At 38.6% G+C, this 27,869-nt stretch overlaps 2 protein-coding genes across 2 annotated transcripts in view; one reads left to right on the top strand and one right to left on the bottom strand.

Annotated features, from left to right (window-relative positions):
- COG5 (component of oligomeric golgi complex 5) overlaps positions 1–27,869 on the top strand; it is a 187,336-nt gene that overhangs the window by 27,564 nt on the left and 131,903 nt on the right. The window lies entirely within an intron of this gene.
- On the bottom strand, positions 5,516–13,634 carry GPR22 (G protein-coupled receptor 22). Its single transcript, XM_090136053.1, has 2 exons — positions 9,050–13,634; positions 5,516–7,115 (listed from the first exon to the last, which is right to left on the bottom strand). Exon 2 carries the CDS (start codon positions 7,088–7,090, stop codon positions 5,789–5,791), a length of 1,302 nt encoding a protein of 433 aa, XP_089992179.1. The 5' UTR covers positions 7,091–7,115; positions 9,050–13,634; the 3' UTR covers positions 5,516–5,788.

Below are 27,869 nucleotides of genomic sequence, written 5' to 3'. Positions count from 1 at the left end.
TGCTGCCTGCTCACCTGCCTGCTGCTGCTTGCTGAGCGTCTGCAGATACCAGCCCGAGCACAGATAGCCACACTGTAAAGATAAGCCCTGGTAATAACTTCAGGTTGTATGCCTTCTGCAGAGCTTTCACTGGAAATCTTGCATTTCTTTTTTCATTTTCTTCTCAGTCCACGAGAATTTCTTTGCAAAGAAAACAGCAGATATCAAATGCATAAAATAGAATCATAGAATCACAAGGTTGGAAAAGACCTACAAGACCATCTAGTCCAACCGTCCTCCCATTACCTCTGCTACCACAAGCACAACCCAGATCTCACAGCTCCTCATCCAGATGCCTGTTGAACACTGCCAGGGACGGCGACTCCACCACCTCCCTGGGCAGCCATTCCAGTACCTGACCACCCTCTGAGAGAAAAAGTTTTTCCTCATGTCCAACCTAAACCTCCTCTGGTACAACTTGAGGCCATTTCCCCAGGTCCTGTTCGTTGCCTGGGAGAAGAGGCCAAACCCCTCCTCACCACAACCTCCCTTCAGGAAGTTGTAGAGTGCAGTGAGGTCTCCCCTGAGCCTCCTCTTCTCCAGACTAAACAATCCCAGCTCCCTCAGCCGCTCCTCATAAGACTTGCGCTCAACACCCCTCGTCAGTTTTGTTGCCCTTCTCTGGACACGTTCCATGGCCTCAATGTCTTTTATTGTTGTGAGGGGTCCAAATAAATGCAATAGAAAAGATTTCTTCCCTCTGACTCAGTTTATAATAGTTGTATTCTTTTAAATAATGTTGAAGTCTCTAATGACATTTGTGCTTCAATTTAATACTCTACAAAAATAAATTAAGATAAAGAGGAAATAATTGAAAGCACATTGTGGTTGTGACGCTTCTGAAGCATCAAGACAAAATGAAGTTATCTGACCAATGCCAAAGTGAAGGAAAATTCAGTTGAATTTTTAAGATTTATCACTGGGAACAGACATCTAATGTTTTAGTTTCAGCTCCGTTCTTAGACTGCTTGTGCTCTGTAAGCACATTGTACTCAGCAGAATATATGGTGTATCTCTAGTCAGAGAGCCAGTGGGATAACGCTGGGTTTGGCTGTTATTCTGCATACAGCTCATTAAATCAGAGCCTTTGGAGCTGCTAGTCATGTGGCTCTCCCTGCTGCTCCTAGCGGTTTTGTGAAAAGCACTCATCACACTTGATGATTCAAAGACCAGCTGTTGTGGGTTTCTGTTACAATATGAGGAACAAGGTTAGCATGCTCCTTGTGACAAGTGCTCGTTGCCCTCCACCTTTCTGCAGTCGCAATGACCCCAGTCTCCTCACAGTGTTCCTTCCGCCTCCTGCCCTTTTGCTGTTGAACTGTATTCTCAGTGTACTTTGCATCCTTCATTAACCATTGAGTATGAGTCGATCCTGATTTTCCTATTAGTCAGTTAGGACATCTCTTTGTTGTATTGTTTTCCACATAACCCCCAGCAAAGCAAAAAGCAACGCCCGTATTTAATTTTCCTGTTAACCTGTGAGATTGTTCTGTGAGTTGGGGCAAGGTAATTACACAGTCAAGTTCTTCTCTGCCTTTAGTGTAAGACAAATGAATTCAGTGATATTGCTGCAGGATGTGTGAAGTGGGAGGGGGGTTTGGCTTTTGTGAAGCTTAAGGTCTTAAGTCTGAAGCCGATTGTCCTCAGCTGTACCTTTGAGGCATTTTGCTTGTATGGTGGGGAAGGGTAAGTTGGTCTGTTCTGTATCTTTCAGTACTACCTTGGAAATTTGCTAAAGGAATGCTGCAGTTTCTTCTTTTTTAAAAGATTTTAACGACAATTGGTGACTATAACACTTTTCTTCAGAGGAAAAAACATGTCTACAACACTCAGATATCAGGGAATACTGATGACTGGCACATACACCAATGCTGAGAAAGAGCTATCATGTGCACTGCAGTAGGATGTACATAGTGGTTAATAGAGCAGAAAAAAATTCTTTCTAAAAGGTAAACCATATATCCTATTGGAAAAAAAAAACAAAAAACAAACAATAAGAGAAGGTATTGAAGTATGTGTGTGGTGGAGCATAGTGTCTGTTTAGTCCAGGGATGCACTTATGAAAAACACTGCCATATAAATATGAAATAGATGCTAATATTGAACTCTACTTTGGGTGTGTGCAGATATATAATAACGATGTATTGTGTGTGTGTGTGTGTGTGTGGATTTAGATAACATTGAAAGAAGAAAACTGTATTGATTTAATATGTATCCAGATGTATACATTTCTGATCTAATATATCTAGAAGTCATTGTAGCAGTTCTTAATCCCCTGGTACTAATGAAGCAAACAGAACTTCTGACCAGGTAGCAGTGTGTTGTAACCTGTAAAAATTGTTGCTGTCTTGAAACGAGGTGTTTGAGATCTATTTACATCTCTGTTTCACTGCTTTGTGCTGTGCTGGTTTGTTCAGGTATGGCTCTCGGGCACTGTAATAGCTGTTGGCATTCTCTTCAGCTTTTTGTATTTTTAGTGGGGCTGACCTCATTTCATAGTGTAAAATTGAGCGGAACTACATTTGCAAGTTAGAAGAAAACGTGGTCAGATATCAGCTAATACCCCAGGGACGGTGAGTACGTGCAAACTGGTGTTTATTGCTCAAATTGCCACAATGCATTTGCTGGAATTAGCATTTTTAGAGTCCTGTACAGTTCTGCTTGCCTTAGGCTGAATGGTGTGAAATGTAATTGAACTAATGACTCACTGTGATGAGATCATTTTTAAGAATGTAGTGGGCTTCTTATTGTACAATACCACGGCAGATATTTGCCCTTTTCACTCCACTGATGCTGCCTATTTCTTGCGTTCTGTTTTAGTCTTTGTCTGTCAAGCACCCACGGCACACCTTCACATCCCTCCTAAAATCCTCTTCAGTATCTGCAGGATACACAGTCTTGCTTCACCAGTTGCTCTTTATTTTGTCTTGTTTGTGTTAAATCTGTCATCTTTGCGGTACAGACCGCGTATGCTTCTGTTTTGTAATGACTCCTGCACGTATATTCAACTGCACATATTTCTGACTCCCTGCTCTGTGCAGAATTTCTTTCTGCAGACCTCCAAGTGTACTCCAGTGTCGTGTAAGTCCTTTTCCTTTGCCGCGTTTCATGAAGGATGAGGAACAGTAAATGTACAAATGGACCTGCTTATATTCTTACTGGCAATCACGTAGCCTTTGAAAGCTGCTTTAATCTCTTGCTCCGATTCCTCGGTTATGTTTTCTCTTTGTTATGAAGTACTACATCCCTGATTCTGGCTTTCTAATGGATGAGCCCTTAAACGCTAAATACGTGGTACTTGAGGTTTTAGTTAGTTTTTACAAGTAAAGCCGTGGTGTAAACAAACCTTTTCAGTCTGCAGTCTTTTTTTAAATGATTATTTCAGATAAGAACATGAGTAATTACAAGATTGTTCATGTGCTGGGGTCATTATTTCTCTTTTTCTTTTTTTAAAATAAGTGAATGATATTTTAAATTCATTTAAGAATGCCTTATTGGAAGATAAGTAATCAGATAAATCATATTATGCCATTAATCTTAGAGATCCCACTTTCTCCTCCTGCTAATGTTTGCAATCTGCAGAACATTTGCTAGTCAGAGAAGGGAGGAAGTGTTACAAAAAAAGAAAAATATACCAGTTCTACATTTTTGGATTCACATCTTCTCACAAGAGCTTACTCATGCAGGAGTTTTTTTTTTTTTTTTTTTTTAAGTGTTAAATTTGGGACATATGGGATTAAAAAAGAATATAAAAATCTACTACTATTAAGTTTCCCTCTGAATAAAAGGAAGGATTTCTATTCTTATCAGAACCTAGGTCTTGCTTGGTTGAAATTCACACTGATCCACACTGTTTATAAGCAGATACGTCTGAATGCTGATACAGTTGGTTTAGCTTTTAGAACAAAGCCAATTTAGTTATCTTTGAATATATATTGCACCATAATTTTAGAAATCAAATTATTACCAGTTAGATAATAGAATGTATAGGTAGAACTTGGATAATTTTAAGTTCCTGGTCTTTGTGGAATATGGAGCATCAGTTAGTGTCTTCTGTTTGGGTAAACTGAGGTTCATCACATGTACAGCTTTTCATTTCTTATTCTTTTCTCTTTTGAAACCACAAAAAGTGTTGGCAATACAGGTGTGATTTAATAATGTGATGGAAAATAGTATTTTGCTCCCTTAAAACCACAATTTTTTGCCTAGGCAACTATGGAGAAGCACTTCAGAAATACTCAGTTTTTTCGTAATACTTTAGTCAAAGTAGCTCTGATATTCAAGGATATGTTCTGTTGGATTGTTTGCTTGTTTGTTTGTTTGTTTTTTAATAGAACCCAGTGCTTACTGAGAATTATCCTTCTAATTATCATGGTAGCAGGTGATACACTGAGGAGCCTATATAGCCAGACAAGTTAAATCATTCTCACTAATTGTTTCTGTAGGTTTTTTAAAGGTCAATTAATGTAGCCACTATTCACTGAAATACTGAGGTTTTTATATATGGAATAGTTCAAACCACCCTCCAGAAAAAGTGGGGGAATGAGTATCTCAGTTCTTGCTTGCAGTGCTATAGATGATGGCTTCTGAAGGCTTTCTGTCTATTCATTGAAGGCATGAGATGAAATGGAAAAAGAGGGGATATATAATGATGGTATGACACATCTGTCCAGAATATCCAGAAATAGGTTAGCTAGCCATCATGGGATTTGGCTTTTATTACAGCAGTTGCATGACCAGAACTGAACGTCACTGGAGCAAAGATGAAACCAAAATAATATGAAAGCTAATGAGGCCAAGAAAATGGTTTCTAAATTAGCTGTGGCACTTGACAGCTCTATTTGTCTGTGGTGATAGACGGTATGAATGAGTATTTTATTTCCAGAAGATCCCCATGTCATGCTGGAGGTCCAGCTACAAAGCCCCTATAGCATGAGCATCTGAGACTGTACAGAAATGGTTTTGTTGGTTCTTGCCTGTTAATATCAGGACTGGTGACTTTCTCGTCTGTGTTTTTGCCCTCATTTAGTGCATCTTTGCCACTGTGTCCCTCTGCCCCTCCTATAATTATTCAATATTTTGTGCTTTCCATACCAGAACTGTACATCTGAGACTGTCATCAACTGTTTCAATATACAAGAAATTTTTTTCTCCTCTTTTCTTAGAAGTTTTTCAACCAATGCGATTCAAATAAAAATAACTGGTTGTGAATCATTAATTGAGGAGCATGCTGATTGGATGCTGGAGAAATTTGAAATAAGTAAATAAACGCATATCTGAATATGAGATTAAAATGTGACTAAATTGTAGCTATATAGTGATCAGAATATCTCTGATCAGTGTTTATGAATTCAGTTTAAAAATATACCAGGCAAAATGCTGAATTTGTGCTTTAGAAAATGAAAGATTCCCGAGTGGAATTCTTGTTTAAAAATTATTTTATATTTACAGAGAAACTGAGCCGTACAAATATTTTCAAAAGTTTGCACTTCTTTAAGGCTATTTATTTTCTAAAAAAGAGGACTTGAGTATTTCTGACAAATATACACATGGTGTTACGCTAACAAACAGCCATGCAACAGATATCTTACATAATGAAGAAATCGAATATACAAGACCTACTCTATTTAACACAGATATTGGAAAATGTACAGTCTAGCCAATAGTTAAAAAATGTTTTTCTTATTTGGCAGTATTTCTCTACGGCTTGTTCAAATGTTCCTCGATGTGTTTTGGTGAATACTGAAGTCTAGTCAGTGACAACCTGAGGTACTAAGCATTTCTGCCTTACTTCGTTGTCTTCGAAGGTGATCTTTTTGTTCCTTTTAGGCTCTATCCATGAGTTGTGTATGACAGCGTTATTTGGCATGGGATCTGCTTCCACGATTGAAACAACTCGTTTTTTCATCTTACTTTTCAGAACTTTCTGAAATTTTTGCCTCGTGAATGCATAAAGTAGAGGGTGAAAAATAGTTGTTCCGTATGCCATGACTAGAAAACATAAGCGCAACTTTACCAGAAGGTCACTTGGGCCCAAACACAAGATTGTGGTGTTTAGAACGGAGATGGGCGTCCAGCAGAGCAGAAAGGTGGAGATGATGAGGAGGGACATTCTGAAGACTCTCTTCTGCCGCTCTCGCCGCTCCCGGTGCCGCTTCACGGCTCGGCGCAGGGCAATGATCACAGACACAGAAGTCCTTACGCCAAAGACCACGTTTCTTCCTGCGCTGCTCTGCGACATGTCTGTGGTCTCGTGCTGCGTGGTGAGAGAAATCGTCTTTTTCTTTCTAGCTTTCTTCTTTTGTCCCGTTGTAAATCTTGTGCCGATTCGGATGTTAAGAGCCTGGAGTATTTTGGTGTACGTGATTAGCATCACTACCACGGTGAAGAAGAAGATTGGGATCTGGACGAGGAGGTGGTAGTACATCCCTAGCTCGGTGTGGTACTCGTTTGCACTGACACACAGCAGTGTCTTGTTCTCCCAAGTACTTGCGCTTTGAAGACTGAAGAAATTGACTTCAATGAACGGAATCAGGAAGGCAAAAAGCGAAATGATCCATATTGATGTCATTAGTATCACAGCCCTTCCCATGGTCAGAATTCGGTTGGCAGGTTTGACAGAGATGTCGTATCGGTCCAGAGTGATAGCAAAGACATTGATTGCGGTCGAAACGCTTGCAAAAGAGACACAAGCCTCGTGGAAGCAGCAGATCAGAGCAGTGTTACTCTCCAGTGAAAGCAGAAGGATAACTATAGTTAGAGGAATACATCCCACACAAATTATTACATCAAGTACGTGAAGGTTCATTGTAATTATGTTACTGACAGAATTGATTAAGTTGGATTTCATACAGTAAAGTACCAGCACGGTGAGGTTGCTGCCAAGTCCCAAAACAATTTCTAACATCAAAAATCCAGTGAGAGACACTTGAAAGCTTAATGCGTATGACAGTGGTCGGTACATGTTGGTGTCGATGTCATCAATGGCATCTCGAACTGTGAAGTTAGATTCAAACTGCATGTTGCCTTCCAGAATGGGGGAGAAACACATTCTTTTGTTGCAGTTGCTTTTTCTCCTGAAAGGTGAAATAAACATGGAACTACTTGATTTCTTTTTTTAACACTTTCTGTTATTTTAGAAAAACGATGGGAAAGGAGGATAGAGGAAACGCATCCATTCCTAACAAACTCTTAATTTACTGTATGTTTAGAGCTGTATTTGGCATGGACCCAAAAACCTGAGGATCCAGAATAAGGTCTTTCCTTTTCAAAGAAAAGCAAGATTTGTTTAAAAAAAAAAGATGAAAAGCTTCCACTCAGGGGAGACAAGGCTTTATTTATAGTGATGTGGCCTTTACAAAAGGCCCATTTGTTGAATAAACTGTACTTGTGCTTTGCCTTTGTATTGTGGTGAGTGCTATTTCAGCAAAATGTTGTTAAGTATTGACAAATTAGTACTGGAGATCGTTTTTAAAAGGCTCTGGTGGAAAAAAAGGGAGTGTTAGAAACTCAGAGCACTGTTGCTTATTTATCCTAGAAAGAACACTTAAAATATCTAACAGCAATTTAGCAGCCTCCTGATGAAGAGTTTGTAAGAGTGTCATAAACTGAGACCTGAAGTTCTGCAATTAAACAGATGTTTATAGAACTTGAGGACTTCTGTTCTATCTGGTGTGCATCTACATGTATGAAACTCGTACTACAGTCTATATAAGTATGTGTAATTTCCAGCATAAAGCTTACATAGGTTTGGGGTAATGGAATTAATTACAAAAATGCTACATTTCCTCTTTCTGATTTGAATATTTTGTTTCTTCAAAAAATTGGTGCCTGATGGAAGAGTATTTAATTTTATTCCAGAATAGATTTAAGTTTTATAAAATAGTACTTAAATGTAAAATCATCTCTTCCAGATTTTTTACATACTGAAATTAAATCCAACAGATATAAATCCATAATGTATTTATCCCAGGAGTAAGTGAGGCCCCCAAAAGTAGCATTTATTACATCTAGGACGTTTATTTTGTGGCTGCACGTGCTTCGGTTTCCACGCACCAGCAGGTTGTAAGCAGAGCATCTGTGTTAATACCTGGCGTATGCATTGCTTGTGTTGTCAGCCAGCTCTAGAGGCTGTAATGAGATGAATAAATAAGAGGTCGTTCAGTTTCTTGTTGTGATACTTGAGGGTTTGATAAGTAGTTTTAAATTTAAGTGGGGAAGTACTTGGCATGAAACAAAATTTAAATGCAGACCTTTGTTCCACTCTGAATGCATTAAAAATGGATAGCACTAAGGTGAACAAAACTGAGCTGCTTTTTTAATGAAAGTATGAATTGAGCACACTTGGGATATGGTATGCAAATGAATTTCATCTGCAGTTCTGAAAAGCCTCTATTGCACAATACTATTAATTGCAAATTGTATGATGAAAAGTCTTGGTATGCTTCAGCAGTTATTTCACATTTACCTCTTAAATACAAAAGATGTAAATGAGAACATATGAGACTCGTGTGTGAAATGAAACAAATATTTCAAAAGCTTTGTTTCATTTCCAGTTTAGGCGAATTCTGATGGGTTTACATTAAACCTCAGGAACATGATTTCCTCTGTGTGTGTTGTCCTGGCTTTGACTGTATTTCAAGAACTGGTCCAAATGCATCACTGGGTACAGTGAGCTCTTTCGTATTAGTAAAAGCCAGGAGGAAATCAAAAGCAGATCTTGCTTTAAGTAGAAACAAAAACAAAGCAACAAAACAGAAGCAAACACTGAAATAACCAAAACCCACAACAGTCTGAACTCTGAAATTTTTGTGGCAACTGAGAACTTCGGATGAGCTATATCTATAAAATCAGAGATTGAACATCACCTCTTTGTTGCATTGATTAATTTCAGGTGAGTATGAGTGTAAATGTCAGAGCAGAGGTAATTTACTGGGCACGTTGCCCTTCTGCACGGTGCTGCTCCGGTGCAACGCGGAGCAGGGGCTGCGGCACACAGCCTGTGACCTACCTGCTTCCTGCGCCTCAAGGGTCTTTCAGCTCCTTGTAGCAGCTTGTCATAAATTGATACATGGTGTCACCGACAGATATTTGACATGCACTGTCACCTGGAAACCAAGTGCTAGCAGGGCTCTTATTTCATTCCTTGCAGATTTTTTTTTCCTCTTTTTGCTCCAGCACTTCAGCAGCAGAAAATTTTGATTAAACATGGGGACTCTTCAGTTGCCTGAGATACTTTGTCTGTGCCGAGTTCCAGGCCAGCAACGACAAACCTTCTTCTAGGTGATGTTAATTTCTTTCCCCTCTTGCATTTTGTAGCAGCCTGCTTTTATTTTCCAGGTTTAAGAAAGAAAAAAGAATATCTGCCTTCTGTGCTCGGAGTGTATGTAGACATCCTTTAGTTACAGTTGCGCATTTCTTTCTGTAATATTCCTGCTCGTTACTTTTGAGTGATGGCTTAGTCAAAGAAGTTGCTGTACATCATAAAATCCAGTTCGTGTGCTTTGACAGTAACCATGAGTTACCTAATTTGGTTTATTTTCATTTAAGGAGAATACATAACAGATCATAAAATCGAGGGAAAAATATCCATTAGTCATTATGACAAATAAGATTTTTAATGAGCAGTATAGAAAAAGCGTGGTTAAACCCTTGTGCAGCTTGCTGGTGAAGAATGCATATTCTCCTTTTGGGAATTCATGTTTCATTGTTTCTTCATGCATCGGTAGTTTCCACAGTTCTGCTTTTAAATTATAAATCCCTCTTTAATAAATGCTCACCATTTTAAGAATCACTCTTATTCTTCTTCTAATGAAATCTGAGCAGATGCGTCAGTCTTCCACACATATTCTTGACGTGTAAATGGTGATACAAGTGTGCTCCATGTTTTGTTTCTAATTCCTTTATGCCTTAAGAATGCACGGTAGTGGTGAGTCCTGCTGCTTGTAGGTCATACAGCTAGAAAGGTACCCGGCCAACTGCGCTCTTCATACTGTCAGTTGTAAAACTGAATTAGTTGCTGCATGCCCTTGTGAAGGAGAGGGGGAAAAAAAGGTTAAAAGTAGGGCTTAGAATTTCAAAATAAAGTAATGCAATGGTATATTTTGTAATATCACTTATTTGGTGAATAAAGTATGTCTAGAATTGTATCTTATGATCAGTTATCGTGTTCCTTATTTCCTAGTAAAATCGTGTCATGTTTGTGTTGACTTGTATGAATTTATTTTTTTTGCACAAGTCTCCTATTCTGCAAACAGTGCAGGTTGCAGGAAACCCTAACTAGAAGCAGTAACTGTTGGATGTAAAGTGCCTGTGACACTCAGCTCTAAGAAGCAGCTACTTTATACATCCAGCTCTCTGATCTGCTGATGAGAAATTGAGTAAAGTCAATAAACTTTGTAGGAAATACATTTTTGTTTAATTTGCACACTGTTAAAATTGTATTTCTTGAAATAAATGTGCTGCAAATCAGTGTTTCTAGTAAGCAACTTGATTTTGGAGATACAGTGGAAGAAATAAGTCTTAAAAACCGACCAAACAGGGAAAAGAAGGGAGATTTCACGAGCAAGTCAGAGATTAGTCATATTACTTGACCTTCATAAAACAGTAAGTGTACACCAATTAACAGACTGTCGGCTCCTTTAGAGAGCAACTGAATAAATCTGTAACATATTTAACTGCCAATATTTGGAAATACTGCTGAGGGAGGAAAGAAATGTTCCCAGTTGCATTCCATGGTTTTTTTCGTTTTTTTTTTTTTTTTTCTCCCCTGTACTATATTAACCTAAATTATACTGGCTTTATATTGTATGAACAAAACAGGTTCTTAATATTCTGCAAGAGTTTCATACAAAATAGCATTTGTCTACACTGTGTTTTTAATAGGGATGGGGAAATAGCATTCAGATATTCCCCGGACTCAAATACAACACGATCCTAGTGCTTAATACAAGTTGAATCTGATACCTTCCTCTTTTCTCTCTTTTTTTTCCCCCCGTTTTTGTTAAATGCTGCTTATTCTGCATACCATAATAAGGAACAGATCTTACCTCCGCTACAGGTTTGATAAATTCTCGGTGCAGGTGAAGCAGTTCCAGGTTGGAGGGATTCATTTTGTTCACTTGTTAGCAGAGAAGAAGGGAAAGAGGGTGAAAAGCACATCCTCGAAAAATGACCTTAATGAGAATTTGTGCCTGTAGTGTGCCATTGTTTCAGCATACTGCTAATGTATACAACTGCTTTAGTTCTGGTTTAGAGGCTGCTGCAGTCTCCCACTCTTCCTACTGTAGAATCAATAAGCATTTGAAAATACATAATGAAAGTAATTTAACATACTGAAGGCTTCTTGTCTCCAGAGACACCAGTGAGATTCAGGCTTTCTGAAAAAGCAGAGCAGCTTCGGAGAGGCGAGCTTGCGATGGGCAGCTTTTGCAGAATGACAGCCTACCTTGTCGCTTCCCTTCACTGCAGAGAGATGCAGTGCATTCACTAATTTTGATTGGTCAGTGATGTGGGGCTTAAACTGTGCTTCATATATGGGATTGATTCCCCCCTCGCCCCCCCTCCCTGATTTATATAAGGATTCTTTTATAAAAGGACTAAATTTACAAATGATTTATGAATTCTGGAATATATTAAGGCTATGCCAGTGTTATTTTTACCTTTTCACTCTTCACTTTGTGTACACTGGAAACCACATGATGCTCTAAAAAAAAATTGGATTAAACCTTTATTACTTAAAAAGCTTCCAACGATCTATATTTGCATTTGTCTCCTTTCCATTTGTGATTTTTTTTTTCTTTTGTCCTAGGAATATCTCCAAAATAAAACTGCCTCCTATCTTCTGTAAGCCAAGCTGAATCTCTCCAGTCTGTTTATATGCAAGTCAACACTTAGGTCTTACCTTCAATAAATTATACTCAGGACAAGTCAACACCCCCTTGTATATTAGTAACATTTCAATTAAGGTTCAGAGATTATTCAGACCCTCAGAATGGGTCAATAATTCAGTTTAGTTCATGAATCAGGAAAGATTCTTGTGATCCATCACCATATACAGCGGATGTATAGTAGCGTCGCCAGCAAATTTTGTTGAAATATTAATTTTACACTTTTTTTTTTAATATTTCACATGGATTTTTCTGGAGACTTGGAAGGTTTTTGTAAGGCTGTGCCTTGCATTACGTTCTCAACCTCTGTGGAGACTGCAGAGGGTTTTCGTTTTCACTTTTTTGTTTTGTAACTTATTTCTGAATCTGTTTGCAACATAAACAGTGCTCACACTCACAACTTCTTAATGAAGGGTAAGGAAAGTGTAGCACAGTTTTAATTACTACTAATGCTAAAATAATTTCTAGAAATGAATAAACTGTGCAACCAAAAATAATAATTTTTAGCATCAGTTTGCAGAAGCAAGTAATTTAAGAATGTCTCAGTAAAAATGTTCTGCTGGTTCTGTGTGTCAAATAAGCATGGAGGTTTGGACATTTTATGTTTTTTTCTTGATATGAAAGATTTTTTTTTCTGAAAAGTTTGATAAAATACTGTTAATGCGTGGTTCTTATCTAGGCTACTATATTAAGATAAGTTTGGTCAAATGTTGGTGAGGTTCTGTGCAATCATAAATGGCAATTGTGTAAATGTTTCTTTTTTCTTTTTTTTTTTTTTCTTAATTTTTTTCCTCAACTGTCCAATATGCTACTTATGTTTAGGTAACATTGTACTTTTTTATTTTTTATTTTTTAATGGCTGCATATTCCTCTAGTTTATTTCCTAGGCCTTACTGCTCTCTACAAGTACCTGAAAGGAGGTTGTAGTGAGGCAGGCATTGGCCTCTTCTGCCAGGCAAATGATGGTCAATAGGATGAGAAGTAATGGCCTTATGTTGCACCAGAGGAAGTTCTGGTTGGATGTTAGGAACAGTTTCTTCTGAGGTAAAGTGGTGAGGCAGTGGCACAGGCTGCACAGGGAGGTTGTGGAGTCCCTGTCTCTGGGGGTGTTGAAGAAAAGTGAAGATGTGGCACTGAGGGACATGGTTTATGGGCCTGGTGGGGACGGGCTGATGGTTGCACTAAGTGGTCTGAGTGGTCTTTTCTGATCTTTATGATTCTGTGACTCTGTTCCTTTTCTACTTCTAGAAAATTTTACAGTGAAGTAGAAGAGAAAAAAAAAAAAAAAAAGGTTGCAGAAACTTTGAACGAAGCTCCTGGACTCAGCAGGTGCTGGGTACTCTGCCAAGTAGCAGCTGCTTGAGCCTTAAAGCTGTCTCTGCTTCTCCTGCCTCCCCAGAGCATAAAGCTGGTGAATACCAAGAGGAGAAGGGGATTCCAGAAATGAAGCATGTATACCTTGTAATATATTAGAGATTTACTTGCTTCACTTGCAGTATGACTTAGGATAAGTAGGGAAGTCTGTCTAAATTTAAACAGATTAATCTCAGTCTCCCTGTCTAATTCTTCAGTCAAGCTGTAGTGTTAAAAGGAAAATGATGTGGATATAGAGGATGGTAGTAACAAGATTTTATGTATAGCTTGGATACATAGTTCAAATGTAGGCAAAGGAGTCACAAGTTACTTCTTAGGTTACAGGCAATAATGGCAAAAGTTTTATCTGCAAAAAGTGTTGGAGAAGAATGATAAGAGTTGAGTTCAGAGCATATCAAGCTCAAGTTTTCTGGAGAGAAAATCAGGAGAAGCAGCAGCACCATATGGAGGCAATCAGGAGTAGGTGGAAGGATAGACATGCTTACAAGGCAGTGCAGTGCAGCTGCTTGCTGAGATGGTGAGAACAGATGACATCATCCGCAACGGGGAGAAAGGGAGAGTGGGCAAAAAGAGCCATGTGCAGACACGCAGTATTGACAGGGAAATGTGCTGCTCTCACACCTGTGTCCATGTTGGTACTGCTGAGAATGATGTAATGGGAGAAAAAAAGGGAGAAGCAGGAGATTGAAGCAGAAGGAAACAGAGGTGTGCTAAATGGGAGCTGGGATGCAGGGCATGAGGTATCTGGAGCTGCCATAGTACAAACCCCTGAAGTACCTTTAGACTGAATTCAGGAATCATAATCACCTATTATGGTATATTTTCCTGCTTTGCTGAAAGCAGTAAGCCCAAAAATGTGCAAGTTGTAGCATAGTTCTAGGTCTTCCTTCTTCTATCCACTCTCTTCCTTTCTCTGCTCAGGTGGTAGTGTCCCAGCACTGACCATCACTGGATGAGATTGCCCCAAATACCACTTCTTGTGGTGCAGTTTTGTTAAGAGAGTTTTGTTTGTTAAAAAGATCCTTATATTCATGAAATTTAACGTCTGTAAAGGGTCAAATTAAGTATTCAATTAATTCTATTTTTTTTTTTCTATTAGAAATGTTATCTTTTTTTTTTTTTTATGTGGTCTTTGGCTTTAGCTTTACCTAAACATTTGGGAAACTGATAAGCATCCAGCTGTCATGGAAGAGACACATCTAGGAAGTCTGTATTGGCACAGTGGGGAAACTTCCTTCTCACTTCCCTTGCTCTTTGTTACTCTTATTTCAGTCTCTGTGATAACCTCCTGAGTTTCTCAGCAGCGTTCTCTGTTGCTTTCTTTGGGCCTCACATTGAGTTGCCTGGTTTGACTCTTGCTGCTCATGTATTGGCTGTTCAAACTCTTCCTGCTTTTGGGTCTAAAATTTCATCCGCTCTCACTTTTGCAGAGGGTTTGGTCTCCTACCTCTTGCAAATTTTCGGCAACACATGATATCTCTAGAGTTTAAGTTACTTTTGGGAACAAATACAGGGTGATTTTGGAAGTCTTGCTCTAAGATTGTTTTTCAGCATCAGTGCCCCAGCAGAGCTACAGTGCTCCTCCAGCACCCTGTGCTTTCCTGTGCTGGGCAATGTGATGCTCAGTCCAGTAAAGCTCCACTGGGTGGGTTTTGGTTTGCACCTGCTCTAGCAGTTTATAATCCATATCTGAGATGTGTTTCTTACCTAGCTGCATCTTTATTTCCTATATAGCCTGCTGCAGAGAACTTTCTCAAAATGTTGAAAATTCAGTAACTTTTATAGCATTAAGCATGAATGAACAATAGGTAATGATAATTTGGGTTCAGAAGTTGTACAGACATGCCTTAGTTGTGCTATATTTGTTGGTGTTCTCGTTTACCTGATACTGAGATGATAGCCTGCTGGCCAAGCTTGTGCTGCAGCATGCTCTCATGGAAGAGGTATAAATTTAACGCCTGCCCATTGCTCAAGTGCCAGCTGTAAAGGGTTTTATTACTCTTCAAGAGTGCTGTGATGAACAGATAACAAAAACTGAGCTGGAATTTGTAGATGAATACCATTTTGACTGTGATGGTAATGGAGGCTTTTCTTTATTTTGACACAAGTACTTTATCCTCATTTTTCTAATCTATGGAGAAGTGTTCTAAGACCGTTACTGGTTTTCTGCACTGAAGACCGATATCCACAAAATTAATTTTTCATTCAGCATCTAATCCATAATGTTTATTATATTTTCTCTCTCGTTGTTGATTGCCACAGTTTTCTTCCTTTTCTTATTTTTCTAATTTTTTTTTTCTTTCTGGTATTTCTAAATTCAATTTTTCCATTTTTCCATTTCCAGAAAACATTTCTACATGAGACATTGTTGATCTCAGTTTCTCCATTTTAGAATTACTTCAATGGATTAAATAAATAAATAAATAAATAAATTGGATTTTCTAGCTTAATTCTATATGGTTTCGTTGTGCTTCTGCTTGTGCTTGCAAAGACATATACTTTTGGAAATGACACAAAGACAGGTAATTGTATGTATGCAGAATAAGACATATGCGTTTTTAACATAGTTTTATGTATGCTGATAATTAATATATATTCATTTTTAAGACGTAAAATTAATATTAGCATAGCAGCTTGAAAACAGGAAAATTACACTGCTACACAGTAATTATGTTTTATAGGATTCATTTGATTTTGTGAAAATATCGAGCGTAGATTATTTGTGCTGCATAAACCCCTTCAGTTGTCCTGTTGGCTTTTTCAGCACTGGAAGTTCCTATGCTCACAAGCAAGTGTACAAATTTTACAGAGTGCTTTTCAGCAATTAATACTGAAACTGTATCTTATAGTTCTGCAAAAGGAGATGATGGGAAAAATCATGGAAGCATTGATGTGGCTATCACTCATAGATGGAGAATATTTTTTTCGTATCACAACAGTAGGTTTGGTTTAGTGTTATAGCTTAATCATGGTGTTGGTGCCTTATTGTACAAGTATCTATGCATACTAGTGGAAAAAAGTAAATTATCCTCAGGATAGAAGCACGACTTTAATAATAATTTGAATAACATCAGTGTGACTCCTGCTTACCCTGTAGAAGTGGCTTATTCTCTAGTTCACAACAAATGGTGCAATGTCTTGTAGCATCTGCTGGCAAAATTTTAAATTATCACTGTAAATTTGAAGTTTTTTTTTCATTTTTCTTTAAAAATTGTAATATTGGAGTGAGTTTAGCTTTCCCTTCATTAAAATTGTACTCTGAGAGTGTGAGGTATTTCTGCTCTTACACATAGTTCTAAGTTAGCAATCAAGTATTGACTCTTGTGAGGGTTTTTGTTATTACTGGATAAGCATTTTGATTCTGACATCATCTGTTTTTTACTGCTTTTAAACACAAGCACAGCAGGTGGCTTGCGCTGTTTGTTTTAAGCATGCAAAAGTGTGCCTGGAAGAGGCTTGGAAAATAGTTCAGTGCAATGGCTGGAGGTCCTCAAGCTAGGCTGCTAGCACTGTGGCTTTGGACACATTCCTTCCTGGTTAGAAGTCCAGGTGGCTGCTTACCTTGCTTTCATTACACTATCTGGAGTGCTGGAAGACGTTTGCAGCGTTACTCCTTGACACTTGGGCTGCTGCTCTGCATGGCACCCTGAGGTCCCAGCTCTTGGTGGCACTGTGCCTGCTGTGTGACTGAACGGCATCCACGTGAGCGCTGGGCTTCTGACTGACTGTTATGGGGGGTTGGGATCAGAGGCAGCTGAACTACTCATGTGGGTTTAAACTGTAGTGCTGTCCATCAGATACCCTGCCTGCTGTGGGAGCTGTGTCTAGTCAAGTGTGCAGGATAGGCAGCAGCACCTGCTGCCCCGTCGTAATCACTGATGCAGGAGCCTTGTTAGGCACCTTCCTGCTGTAATGGCCTTTGAGAGGAATTGCTAATTGAGAACAAAACAAGAAATCAGGAAGGTTTTCTCTAGAGTTGTTCATTTCTCAGAGACCTCAGTTAGGCTTTGTTTCCAGTCATTTTTAAAAATAGGAAAGCAATCTGATTTTTTCTTAGTTAAGGTGTGTTCTCATGCAGTGCCTATTAGCACCTGTTTTAGCTGAAATTAAGAGATGAAGGTCTTACGATCTTAATTGCCCTGTCTGTAAAGAGTGAACACAACAGCAGCGTGTATCTCAACACAAGCTGGGTCACAGCAATTTTGCTGAGATCACCTACAGTGTGAGGGTGCTGTCAGCGTGAGCTCGCTGTCATCGCCAGCACTGAGTTACTGTCAGCACTGCTGTCTCGCTGGGCTGGTTTAGTTTGGAAGCACTACAAATAAAAACAAACAAAACCAAGCGTGTAAAAATGATTCAGCAGGGTTACTGCCTTTGCAATCAAAGTTCAGTGACCACACTCAGTAACTGAGTGTTTCCACGTAGCTACAGCGACAGGAGCACGCTTTGCCTTCTTCAGACAACCAAATAGCATCTATGGACAGCAGTTAGACTGCTCCCCATCCCTCACCAATGTGAATGCTTCCTATAAGTGATTGAAACAATCTATCAAGTCCCTGTGTACAATTCAAATAGGAGAAATCATTCATAGCAATTTGATAGCAGTGATATTCCCTTCATGAAGTTCTCAAAGTCTGAAGAAATAATATGCAGTGCTATGTTTTCTTGTCTGATTTTTTTTAGTGATAAAATACTCTGTCGTCTTTGCCTCCCTAGTTTTTGAGTTATTATTTTTATCTCTTATTAATCAAGGTTGTTTAGAGAAACTGATAGAAAATCTGATTATGTAGTGCCATAAAAAGACGTATGAGAGAAATTAAAAAGTATTAAGTTATAATGATAAATGTGTAATTGGAAGGAAATTGAACTAAGCTAATGCAGGGTGTTGGATTCACCATTTTCTCTGCAAAAAGAATATTCATTTAACTGATGTGCACGTTGGTCTAAATTTAGCTTAGTGTTGATATCATCTTTAGGTTATTTTCTTTCTTCCTCTGTTGTTTGGGTGTAGTAGTTTGCATCATCTATATCAGTAATACAGTGGAATTTTTTTGTTATTAGTTGCTGAAAAATCTGTCACTTTGTTAGGAGAATAGGTAAAATAGAAATATAATGCCTTTGATATCTTTTTTTATTTTAAACATCTGTATTGTAGCTCTAAAGTCTAAAATAAATACCTGAACTGTTTAAATTGTATGCATATGAAGAACTGATTTTGTCTATGAAGCTTTTAAATATCAAGGGATTTTGTGCATAAAAACCATAGTTTCAGATTTTTTTCCATCTCCTAAAGTATTTTTCACTTCAGTGCATAATTGTTGTATCTGAAATCACTTATTGTAGTGCTGAAGCAAACCAGAGCTTGTTTGAAAAATGCTTTAATTTGCTGCTTTTTTGGGGGAAGGCTGAGAGAGCAACAATGTCAGTGATAAGCCTGTATTGCTTCATATTTGGCTGATGCATGAAAGTGGCTCTGTGGTTGTTAGACCCAAAGCTTAAGTTTTATTTTACTAATAAAATGTTGAGAAATCAATGGATGGATAAATTTTTGCTACACCAATGGGTGGTGACCAAATATATGTGTACAGAGATATTGTCAAATTCTTCAGTGGCTTTCACTGGTGGATCTACTTAATAAAATAAAATGTATAGGTAGAATGAAGTTATGGGGATGAGAGTTATAGAGTGTAGTTGGAGTGGGAAATAAGCAAAATGTTTTTTGCATTTTTTTCTGCAACCTTTCAAAGTGAGAAGCCCTGCTATTTTAGGGTCAGCTAGCATCTCTGCAAAGGGATACTTACAGCCAGGAACTCCTGGAGGAAATATAGAAGAAAGACAGAATACAGCAATTGCTACAGCCTACCATCAGGAAAACCATGTGAGTTACCACACTGTTGTAGTAGAAGAGGCATTGCAGCGCTGATCCAAGCAGCCCTTGCTCTCACTGCTTGCTTGTTCTACTGTAGATGTGGTGCCTTGTGGTGTCCTTGTAGTGCCCAGTGAGAAATGACTGCCCTGCAAAACAGCTGATTATGGAGGACAGCATAATTTCTCTTATTAATTGAGCAAATTAGATTTCATTTGAGGGAAAAATGAAAGCAGTGGAGACTCTGCACTTTGAAAGTGGCTGCTATTCTAAATCTGCTGTGGTTTGTTTGGAAATGTTTTTCTTTAAAGTTGTTTTGTGCTGCAATTACTTTTCTGCAATCTTACTCTTGAAGGAGAAACAAAAAGCTCAACCAACTTCTCCTGTCCACACAGGGGTAATCTGTTTTGTTTTGGTTTGGTTTTTTTTTGCAATTTTTTGATATATCCTCATTCTACTCACTGCTAAAAAGAAATCCTAGCTTTCCAACTGTCCACCTACTACCAATATTTCCCCAGTAAACCACATCCCTCAGTGCCACATCTCCAAATTTCTTGAACATCTCCAGGGACTGTGACTCCACCACCTCCCTGGGCAGCCACTGCCACTGCCTCACCACTCTTTTGGAGTCATCGTTTTTCTTACTGTCCAGCTTGAACCTCCCCTGGCTATTCCCCCTTATCCTGTCACAACTTGAGGCCATTCCCTCTTGTCCTATCACTGTTACCTAGGAGCAGAGGTCAACCCCCACCTCGCCACAACCTCCTTTCAGGCAGTTGCAAGAGCAATACGGCCTCCCCTGCGCCTCCTCTGAGCCTTCTCTTCTCCAGACTGAACCATCCGAGTTCCCTCAGCTGCTCTCCATCAGACCTGTGCTCCATACCATTCACAGCTCCATTGCCCTTCTCTGAACACACTCCAGGGACTGATACAGCATCCTGTGTCTGTTCCATGGTTTGTCTTCATGCCATTCTGTTTTGTAGGAAAGCAGTTTGGCTATGTGCAGGAAGATGGGCAGATCTGGAAAGCCTGTCTGCTGTTCATGAATCTGTTCGATCTCCATCACACAGGACCAGTTTCTTTCTAAAAAATGTGGGGACTATATGAATTATACGCACTATTCTCCTTGCAGGTCTTTAAGCATAGATTTTTTTTATTGTCTAACTAGAGTAGATGAAGAAAGTTAAGCCAAGGCAATGCTCTGTAGCATTAACAAGTGAATTTAAGTTTGAGTGGGAAAATAGTTAATGTAACCAAGTCTTTCTCTTAGGACATTTGTTTCTTCTTTATACCAAATGAAATAAAATATTGGCAAAGTCAGAATATAAATAATTTCTTGCACTAGCCTTACTTCTGTCTAAATTGCTTTAGGCCCTCAGCTGCATTGGAGGTGTGGGATAGAGCAAAATAAAGGCCCCAAACATGCAAATAATTAATGAGATTTAAAAAATATATTGATGAAGCACAGTAGAACTCTATTTCTTCATCTATCTTTAAACAAAAAATACTGTGCGTTTCTAAGGAAGGAGGCCTTGCAAAGGTTACTAAACACAAAAAGCACAAAAAAAAACTACAGACCCACGTTTGGAGACTATTTCACCTGGATTTTGGCATCTGGGAACTTCTAACACCAGTTAAAAAATTATATTGTGTAGAGATACTTACTAAATAAAATCTGTAATCATATAGGACCTAACAGCTCAACAAATCAATATTGTGAATAGAACAAACTGCATATACTGCTTCTACGTACTGTACTTTGAGTTGTGCTGTACTGGAAAACATTTTATTTATAGCTTAGGCGCCTTGCAATTTGCAGTTCTCCTCTTATCCTTCCCAATATAAACTGTACCATGAATGTGTGTGTGTGTGATGGGGCAGAGGAGCAGAAGATGGGTCTAGTTAGGATGAGCCAAGTATGGAGTTGGTGGGATCAATTTTTGATGAGAATAGAGGATTCTCATCATTCGAGGATGGGGAGTTGTAAGAATTGCTGCAACTTCAGAGTTCTTTGTGTAGCCAGATACAGATACAGGCATTCCTGTTGTTAATGATCCTTTGCTGCAAGTGGACTGAGAGTATTGGATATTGAATTTCATAGTCTTTTTTATAGAAAATACTGAGAGCTTGCTGTGAAAATATTGCTTTTTTTTTTTAAAGTTGTTTTTTGTGGGGATGGTTTTCGTTTTATTAATTCTTTAGTAATACCAATATTGCTTCACTTTTGCATCAGAATATAATCTTTTCAGTATGACTGCCATGTGTAGCAACCTGCTGGATATCATCCTGTGATCAGCAGGGAACAAAACTGCGTTGAACAGCCCAGATTGCCCTGAGTAGAGTTGCACATCCACGAGACAAAGAAATGAGAATGGAAATGGGATTGATCCCAAAAATTCCATGGGCAAGCAGCTGCAAGAGAAGTGTGGAACGTAGAGAGTCCACATGAAATTGCTAATGTGTAATTTTAAATCTTTGTTTAAATATGTGATTCTAATGCAAAGCTTATTTGCTCTTTCTGTGTTTGCCTGAAAGCATCCATATTTTCAAAGCGTATTTTAAGATTGCTGAGTGCTGTTAGTCCTGGATGCTGGAGAAATGAATTCACCAAATCACTAATCTTCTTAATTTTTTAGATTCTTTTTAGAAACACATCCAGCTGATACAATTTAATATTCTGTTCTTGTGCAAAGTCTTGGATAATGCATCTGTGAATGAATAAATAAATGGGAAGAAATGCAGTTTTAGTTCTGGCAAAAACTATTTATATTGCTTGCTCGTAAAATTGGCAGCAGTGCTCTACTCTGGGGTAGCATTGTTGGCTATTGACGCAGCATAGTATTAGTGGTTAGAAATAAAAATGAATTTAGCTGAATTTTATAGCTTGGGTTTTTATTTATTATTTTAATGTAGTATTGGCGCCTGCAAAATCATGCAAGATTGGTTGGTTTCTCTTTTGACAAATATATTGTCAGAGATTAATACATTATTATAATCTCCACTGATTGCTTTTATCTAGCAAATGCTTTTTGGATATCAAAGCAGGTGTTCAGATCCTCAAGGAACACTGAGGACTTATGGTACTGTTCAGCAGCAGCTGAGTTGCTCTTGAAGAAATCAGTGGTTGCTGGGGTCAGTTAAAACTCTGCTGTTGTCACTGCCACTGACGAGTAGAGCTCACTGTGAGTCTGTGTTGTTCAGCTGTCCAGTGTGTGCTATGATAATGTAGTTATTCTGCGTCATTTTCTTCATCAAGTTTTAGAAACTTTTGTATTTTTATCAGAGAATAGCTTATGGTCTAAACCGCATATCAACAGAAAAAGGCTCGAGCACAAAGGAACCGATCACTTACTGCTTTGGTGAACTCTAACATAAAAATGTTTTGGTGAGATCTTTGGCAGAATTGCAATCTCCATAAAGAGGTGATATGTGGGAAAATAGGAGAGCACTTTTGAGGTGAACAAAGCCCCAGTGTGAACTGGAGGAAGGGCTCTGCAACCCATCGGTGCATGAAATGACCTGGAAAACCAGCTACTCTAGCAGGTGCGAGGGGAATAGGAAGAGCCAAAGCCCTTGATCCTGGAAAACGTGCCAGGAGATTGCACAGGACTTACCTCAGTGCTCCATGCATTTTCCTGGCTCTTGCTGGATACTAAGGTAGTACAGTAGATCCCCTCACTCACCAGAGAGAACCAAAAAACAATTCTCTGCTAAAATTGCTTATAATTCACAGTAATGCAGTCTCCAAAGTGGAATTCTGTTTTACAAGAAAGATACAAAGGAAGAAGGCCAAATTTGACTGAACACACTTACAGCCAGGAGACTTAAATGAACTTCTCACAGCACGCTTTTCACCAAAGATGGGCCTGCCACAGTGACAGTGGAAAAAGTTCAAGCCATGATTTGAATGGACATTTTGACGCTACTTTTATTCATTTTCACAACAAAGTTCATGTTTTGTTTTTTTTCCTTTTTCCCCTCTCACTTATAATTAACAAAGTTTTTATCTGGTATTTATTTTGTTTAAATGCATCAGAAAAAGATCATTATCCTTTTAGGAGTTAAAAAGGGGTAAAGACACACAGAGATCTATTTACAGTACAGAAATACAACCTCAGGCACCAGTACGTGCTGGAGGCCACCCAGATGGAAAGCACCCAGGAAAGGTCCTCATGGGCCCTACTGGACACCAAGCTGAACACAAGCCAGTACTGTGCCCTTGGTACAAATAAGACTAATGATAGCCCGAGATGTATTAAACAAAATGTTGTCAACAGATCAAGGGAAGTAATCTTTCTCCTCTACTCAGCCCTAGAGAGACCACACTTGGAGTGCTGTGTCCAGGTCAGGGCTTCTCAGTACAAGGGATGAATATGGAGCTATTGGAGAGAGTCCAGCAAAGGCCACAAAAGCGGCCTTTCTCTCTTGTATTAGGAGAGGCTGAGGGACTTGAGTCTATGTAGCCTGGAGAAGTGGAGTCCTGTAAGGGGATGTCATCAGTGTCTGTAAATTCTAGAAAGTACAATATAGAAAAGATTGAGCTAGGCTTTTTGCAGTGGTGCCCAGTCATCGAGCAAGAGGCAATAGGCACAAAATTGAAACCTATGAGGTTCCAATTGAGTATCAGGAAGCACTTCTTCACTGATTGAGCTTTGGATTAGGTGCCCATATAGTTTGTGGAATCACCTTCCTTGCAGGTCACAGAATCACTTAATAGCTAATGTTGGCAGGGACCTCTGGATGCCATCTGGCCCAACTTCCACTCAAGCAGGAACATCCAAATCAGGGTGCCCAGGACCATGTCTAGACAGCTTTTGAAGAGCTCCAAGGACCTCAGCCCCTTTTCAACTCTTTCCAGCTTGGTGGTCCCCAACAACCTGGGTTGTTCCTTCCCAGGTGCAGGATTTTGCACTTTGTGTTAAGCTTCACAAGATTCCTGTGGGCCCATCTCTCCAATGAGTTGAGGTTATAGAATCATGGAATGGCTTGGCTAGGAAGGGACCATAAAGATCATCTAGTTCCTGCTCTTGTTGAATCTTATTAAGTTCTCATGGGTCCACTTTTCAAGTGTTTCCAGGTCTCTGAGGAGGGCATCCCTCCCTTCTGTTGTCTCAACTGTATCACTCAGAAAGAGTGCAGTTAGCAGATTTGCTGAGTGTACACCATCCCATTGTCTGTGTCATTGATAAAGATTTTGAAGAGCACTAGTCCTAGGATGGACTCCTGGTGAGCACCGCTTGTGACCGGCCCCCACCTGGACATAGAGTCATGGACCGCAACCCTCTGGCTGCGACCATTCAAACGTTTATTTATCCACTGAGTAGTCCAGCCTTCAAATCCATCTTTCTCCAATTTAGAGAGAAGGATGTGGTGTGAGACTGTCAGAGGCCTTGCACAAGTCCAGATAGGTGACATCAGTTGCCCTTCCTTTTCCACTGATGCTGTCACTCCATAGTAGAAGGCCACCAGATCGGTAAGGTACTGTCTGCCCTTGGTGAAGCTGTGCTGGCTGTCACAGATCACCTTCTCATCTTGCACATCCTTTAACATAGCTTCTAGGAGCATATGTGCCATGATTATAGAGGTGAGGCTCACTAGCCTGCAGTTCCCTTAAGAAGGGTCTTCTTAAAAATGAGAGTGGTGTTTCCCTTTTTCCAGTTACTGGCGACTCTGCCTGACCGCCATGACTTTCCAAATATGATGGAGAGTGGCTTGGCAACCACATCAGCCAGAGAAATCCTTCTGGGTGGCAGCACAGCCCTTTGCTGAGTCAACCACTCCCCTAGTTTGGTGTCATCCTTTAATTTATTGAGATCTTTGAAAGCTTCCTGGACAACATGCTATCAGCTGTAGGTGACCTTTCTTGAGCTGAGGGTTTGGACCGGATAACAGCCTCCATTATTTTTTGAGCTATTTTACAATCTGCAACCTTGCACGATGAATGAAAAGTACTAGAGAAAGTGATTTCACTTTCAAGTTTCATGCATCAGTATGTTTTTTTAATATCAAGAAGAAAGCATTGTAGCACATCTGAATGTGCTGTTTCCCTTTCCTTAACCATTTAAAAGATGAGCGTGATTGACTCCATAAATATTGATAGCTTTAAAGACATAAGGAAAAAATACTGTGAAAAATAGAATTTAGGTAGGCTGAAATACTCCAAATTCTTTGTAAGACTTTTAATGAAATGTACTCTCAGTATTCTTAAGTAATTCCCCCATAACATTAGAAAATAGAGAGGCCTCCAAGATGGTCCATCACCTTTGTGTAGAAAATGGCAGCCAGGAAGAAATTTCCGTATCCAAAGGATGCTTTACATTTACAATGGTTTGAAAAAAATTTACTATTGCATGAAACTCACAAAAAATTTCTTGTTCATTATGGATGAAATATTTGCTTATTTGAATTGTAGTCTATAGATGATGAGCATTGTCCTTCACCATTGCTTACAGAGAGGGGTATTTTATTCGTTTTTGAAGAAGGAAACCTCTGAGTATAAACTATTCTGTGTAGTTTTACATCGATTTTACATTATCTGAAATTATATACGTATATATATATTAGATTTCTTAGGCTTTCATTACTTCAGCTTGCATTAAAATAAACATCAGTGAAGAGACGGTGTTGAAGTCACACCCTTCTTTTTATTTGTAATCTTGATGTGATCTTTGATACATCAAAAAATGTGAGTTGTTGCACAAGTACCCGTAATTATTAGAATTAATTAATTGCTGTCTGCTTTAAGCAAACATGCCTTTGTGGTTGAGCATGGTAATGAAAGAGACAAAATTACAATTCTGCCATTGTGAATCTAGCCAATACTGTGTCACCAAAGCAAATATCTCTCTCTGATGAAATGTAAAGCAAAAAATATAGTGGCTTTCTAGTAAAATACTAAGTATAACATCTGTTTATCTTACTGATGCGTGTAAAATCTTTGAATAAATCAGATATATAGTAGAAAGGCTTTCATTACATGTATTTGAAGTTTCTTTTGTACTGTTACACTGTGCTTTCATTCCAGTTACTGCAGTTATGCATTGAGTTATGTGTAGAGATATTTGGTTTGTAGGCTGAGCATATCAAGCTAGATTTTGAACCAATTAGGGCATTTTTAAGTCTGAAAAATTTTATTAGTTTCAAAGGAAATTCAATAGGGAAAGGTGTCTTTACAGTTTCTACCTCGTGTTTATTATAACCATATTTCTACTTGGACAAATTCTTTTCCCCTTCATTTGTGGATGGATTAAATAAATTGGCAGCTTGTGTAAATGCAGGCAGAACACGAAGAAAAGGCAGTTCTGTCTTGGAATGTTACACTGCAGCCCTTTTCACCCACCTTGAATCACAGTGAACGTGTTTTTTTGTTTCTTTCTGCTCGATTTGAAGTTTTATTTATAATGTAATAGTCTGCTGTGGTATAGAGGCAGAAAAATCAGGGTTAGGAGGTTGATGCAGAAAGAAGGTAGATGGAAGAATTAACTGGCATACTTACAGAAGGAAAAAAGCTATGCTGCTCAGTTTCCCTGGATAAATGAGCCCACTTGAAAGGCGTGAGTGCAGTGATCCTATTTCTAGGGAAACTGTTCTTTGAATTATTGTTCAGAAAATAACTAGTCATTGAACTCCTGCTGTTTCAGGGCTTAAGCTTCTGTTTCTAGCCCTCGTTTCAGGTTTGAAAATCTGAGCTGTGAAGATTTTGGTTCATCAGATTCACAAATTTAGAGGTGTTACTTACTTAAAGCAGGTTGAGGTAGTTGCACAATATATTATGTAATCTACTCAAAAAGGTCCCCCATCCTCACCCCCCCAAAAAAAACAGTAGTTAAAAAAAGAAAAAGTTGTTTTACTTCATTGTATTCTAATGCATAACAGGTGACCTACTTCTGTACTTTCTAGATGGAAACACAAAGAGAAACACTACATTTATGCTCTTTGAGACGTCCCTATGCATTTCTCTGTACTTTTCATTTTTTCTTTCATTCTTTTTGTGTTCTGTGCCCAGAAATGACAGGCTCAATGAAAGAAAGCAATCTAATGTATTTTTTAATTTGACCGGAGTACAAAATACTCATCATAATCTATATAATCATAAGTGTTCATTTTAACATCTGAGGGATGCTGTGGACAGAGCTCAGACAGATTTTGTCTACGCTTGTCTTTACATGTACATCAGTATTTATCTGAATTTTAGGCCTTGGTATACTTCTCCCCATATATATATATATATATTTACACACATATATACACTGTAATTTCCCTTTTAAGAAACTGTTGGGTCTTATTTATTTATTTATTTATCTATTTATTTATTTATTTATTTATTTATTTTTGTAAGGGAGGAACTTCATTGTTGAATAAGTGACTGTTGAAGATACATCACTAAATGTAACTATATACAAAATGCAGTTAAGTGTATAGTTTGAAATTAGATGTTTCTTCCCCTCTTTGCTAGCCTTTTCTACTTCATAATAAAATGTATTATTGTAACAAAATCAGCACAGAATTCTCAGGCAGCATTGTTTTTCAGATTCATGACATCTGTTCAGTTGGTGTTTATGAAGCATTCTGAGATACTCATAAATGAGACTGTACTGGTGTGTGTTCAATGGCACGATTCGAAGGAGCAGTATGTCTAAACTGATGCATATTGGACCTCTTTGAATTTAATTGTATACAAACCTTCCTAAGTAAAATAGTCT

This window comes from Phasianus colchicus, chromosome 1, assembly GCF_987193195.1.
Source record: "Phasianus colchicus chromosome 1, bPhaCol1.hap1.1, whole genome shotgun sequence".
Lineage (NCBI taxonomy): Eukaryota > Metazoa > Chordata > Aves > Galliformes > Phasianidae > Phasianus > Phasianus colchicus.
The sequence above is the reverse complement of the archived record's forward strand: the minus strand, read 5'-3'. Positions and strand labels throughout refer to the sequence as shown.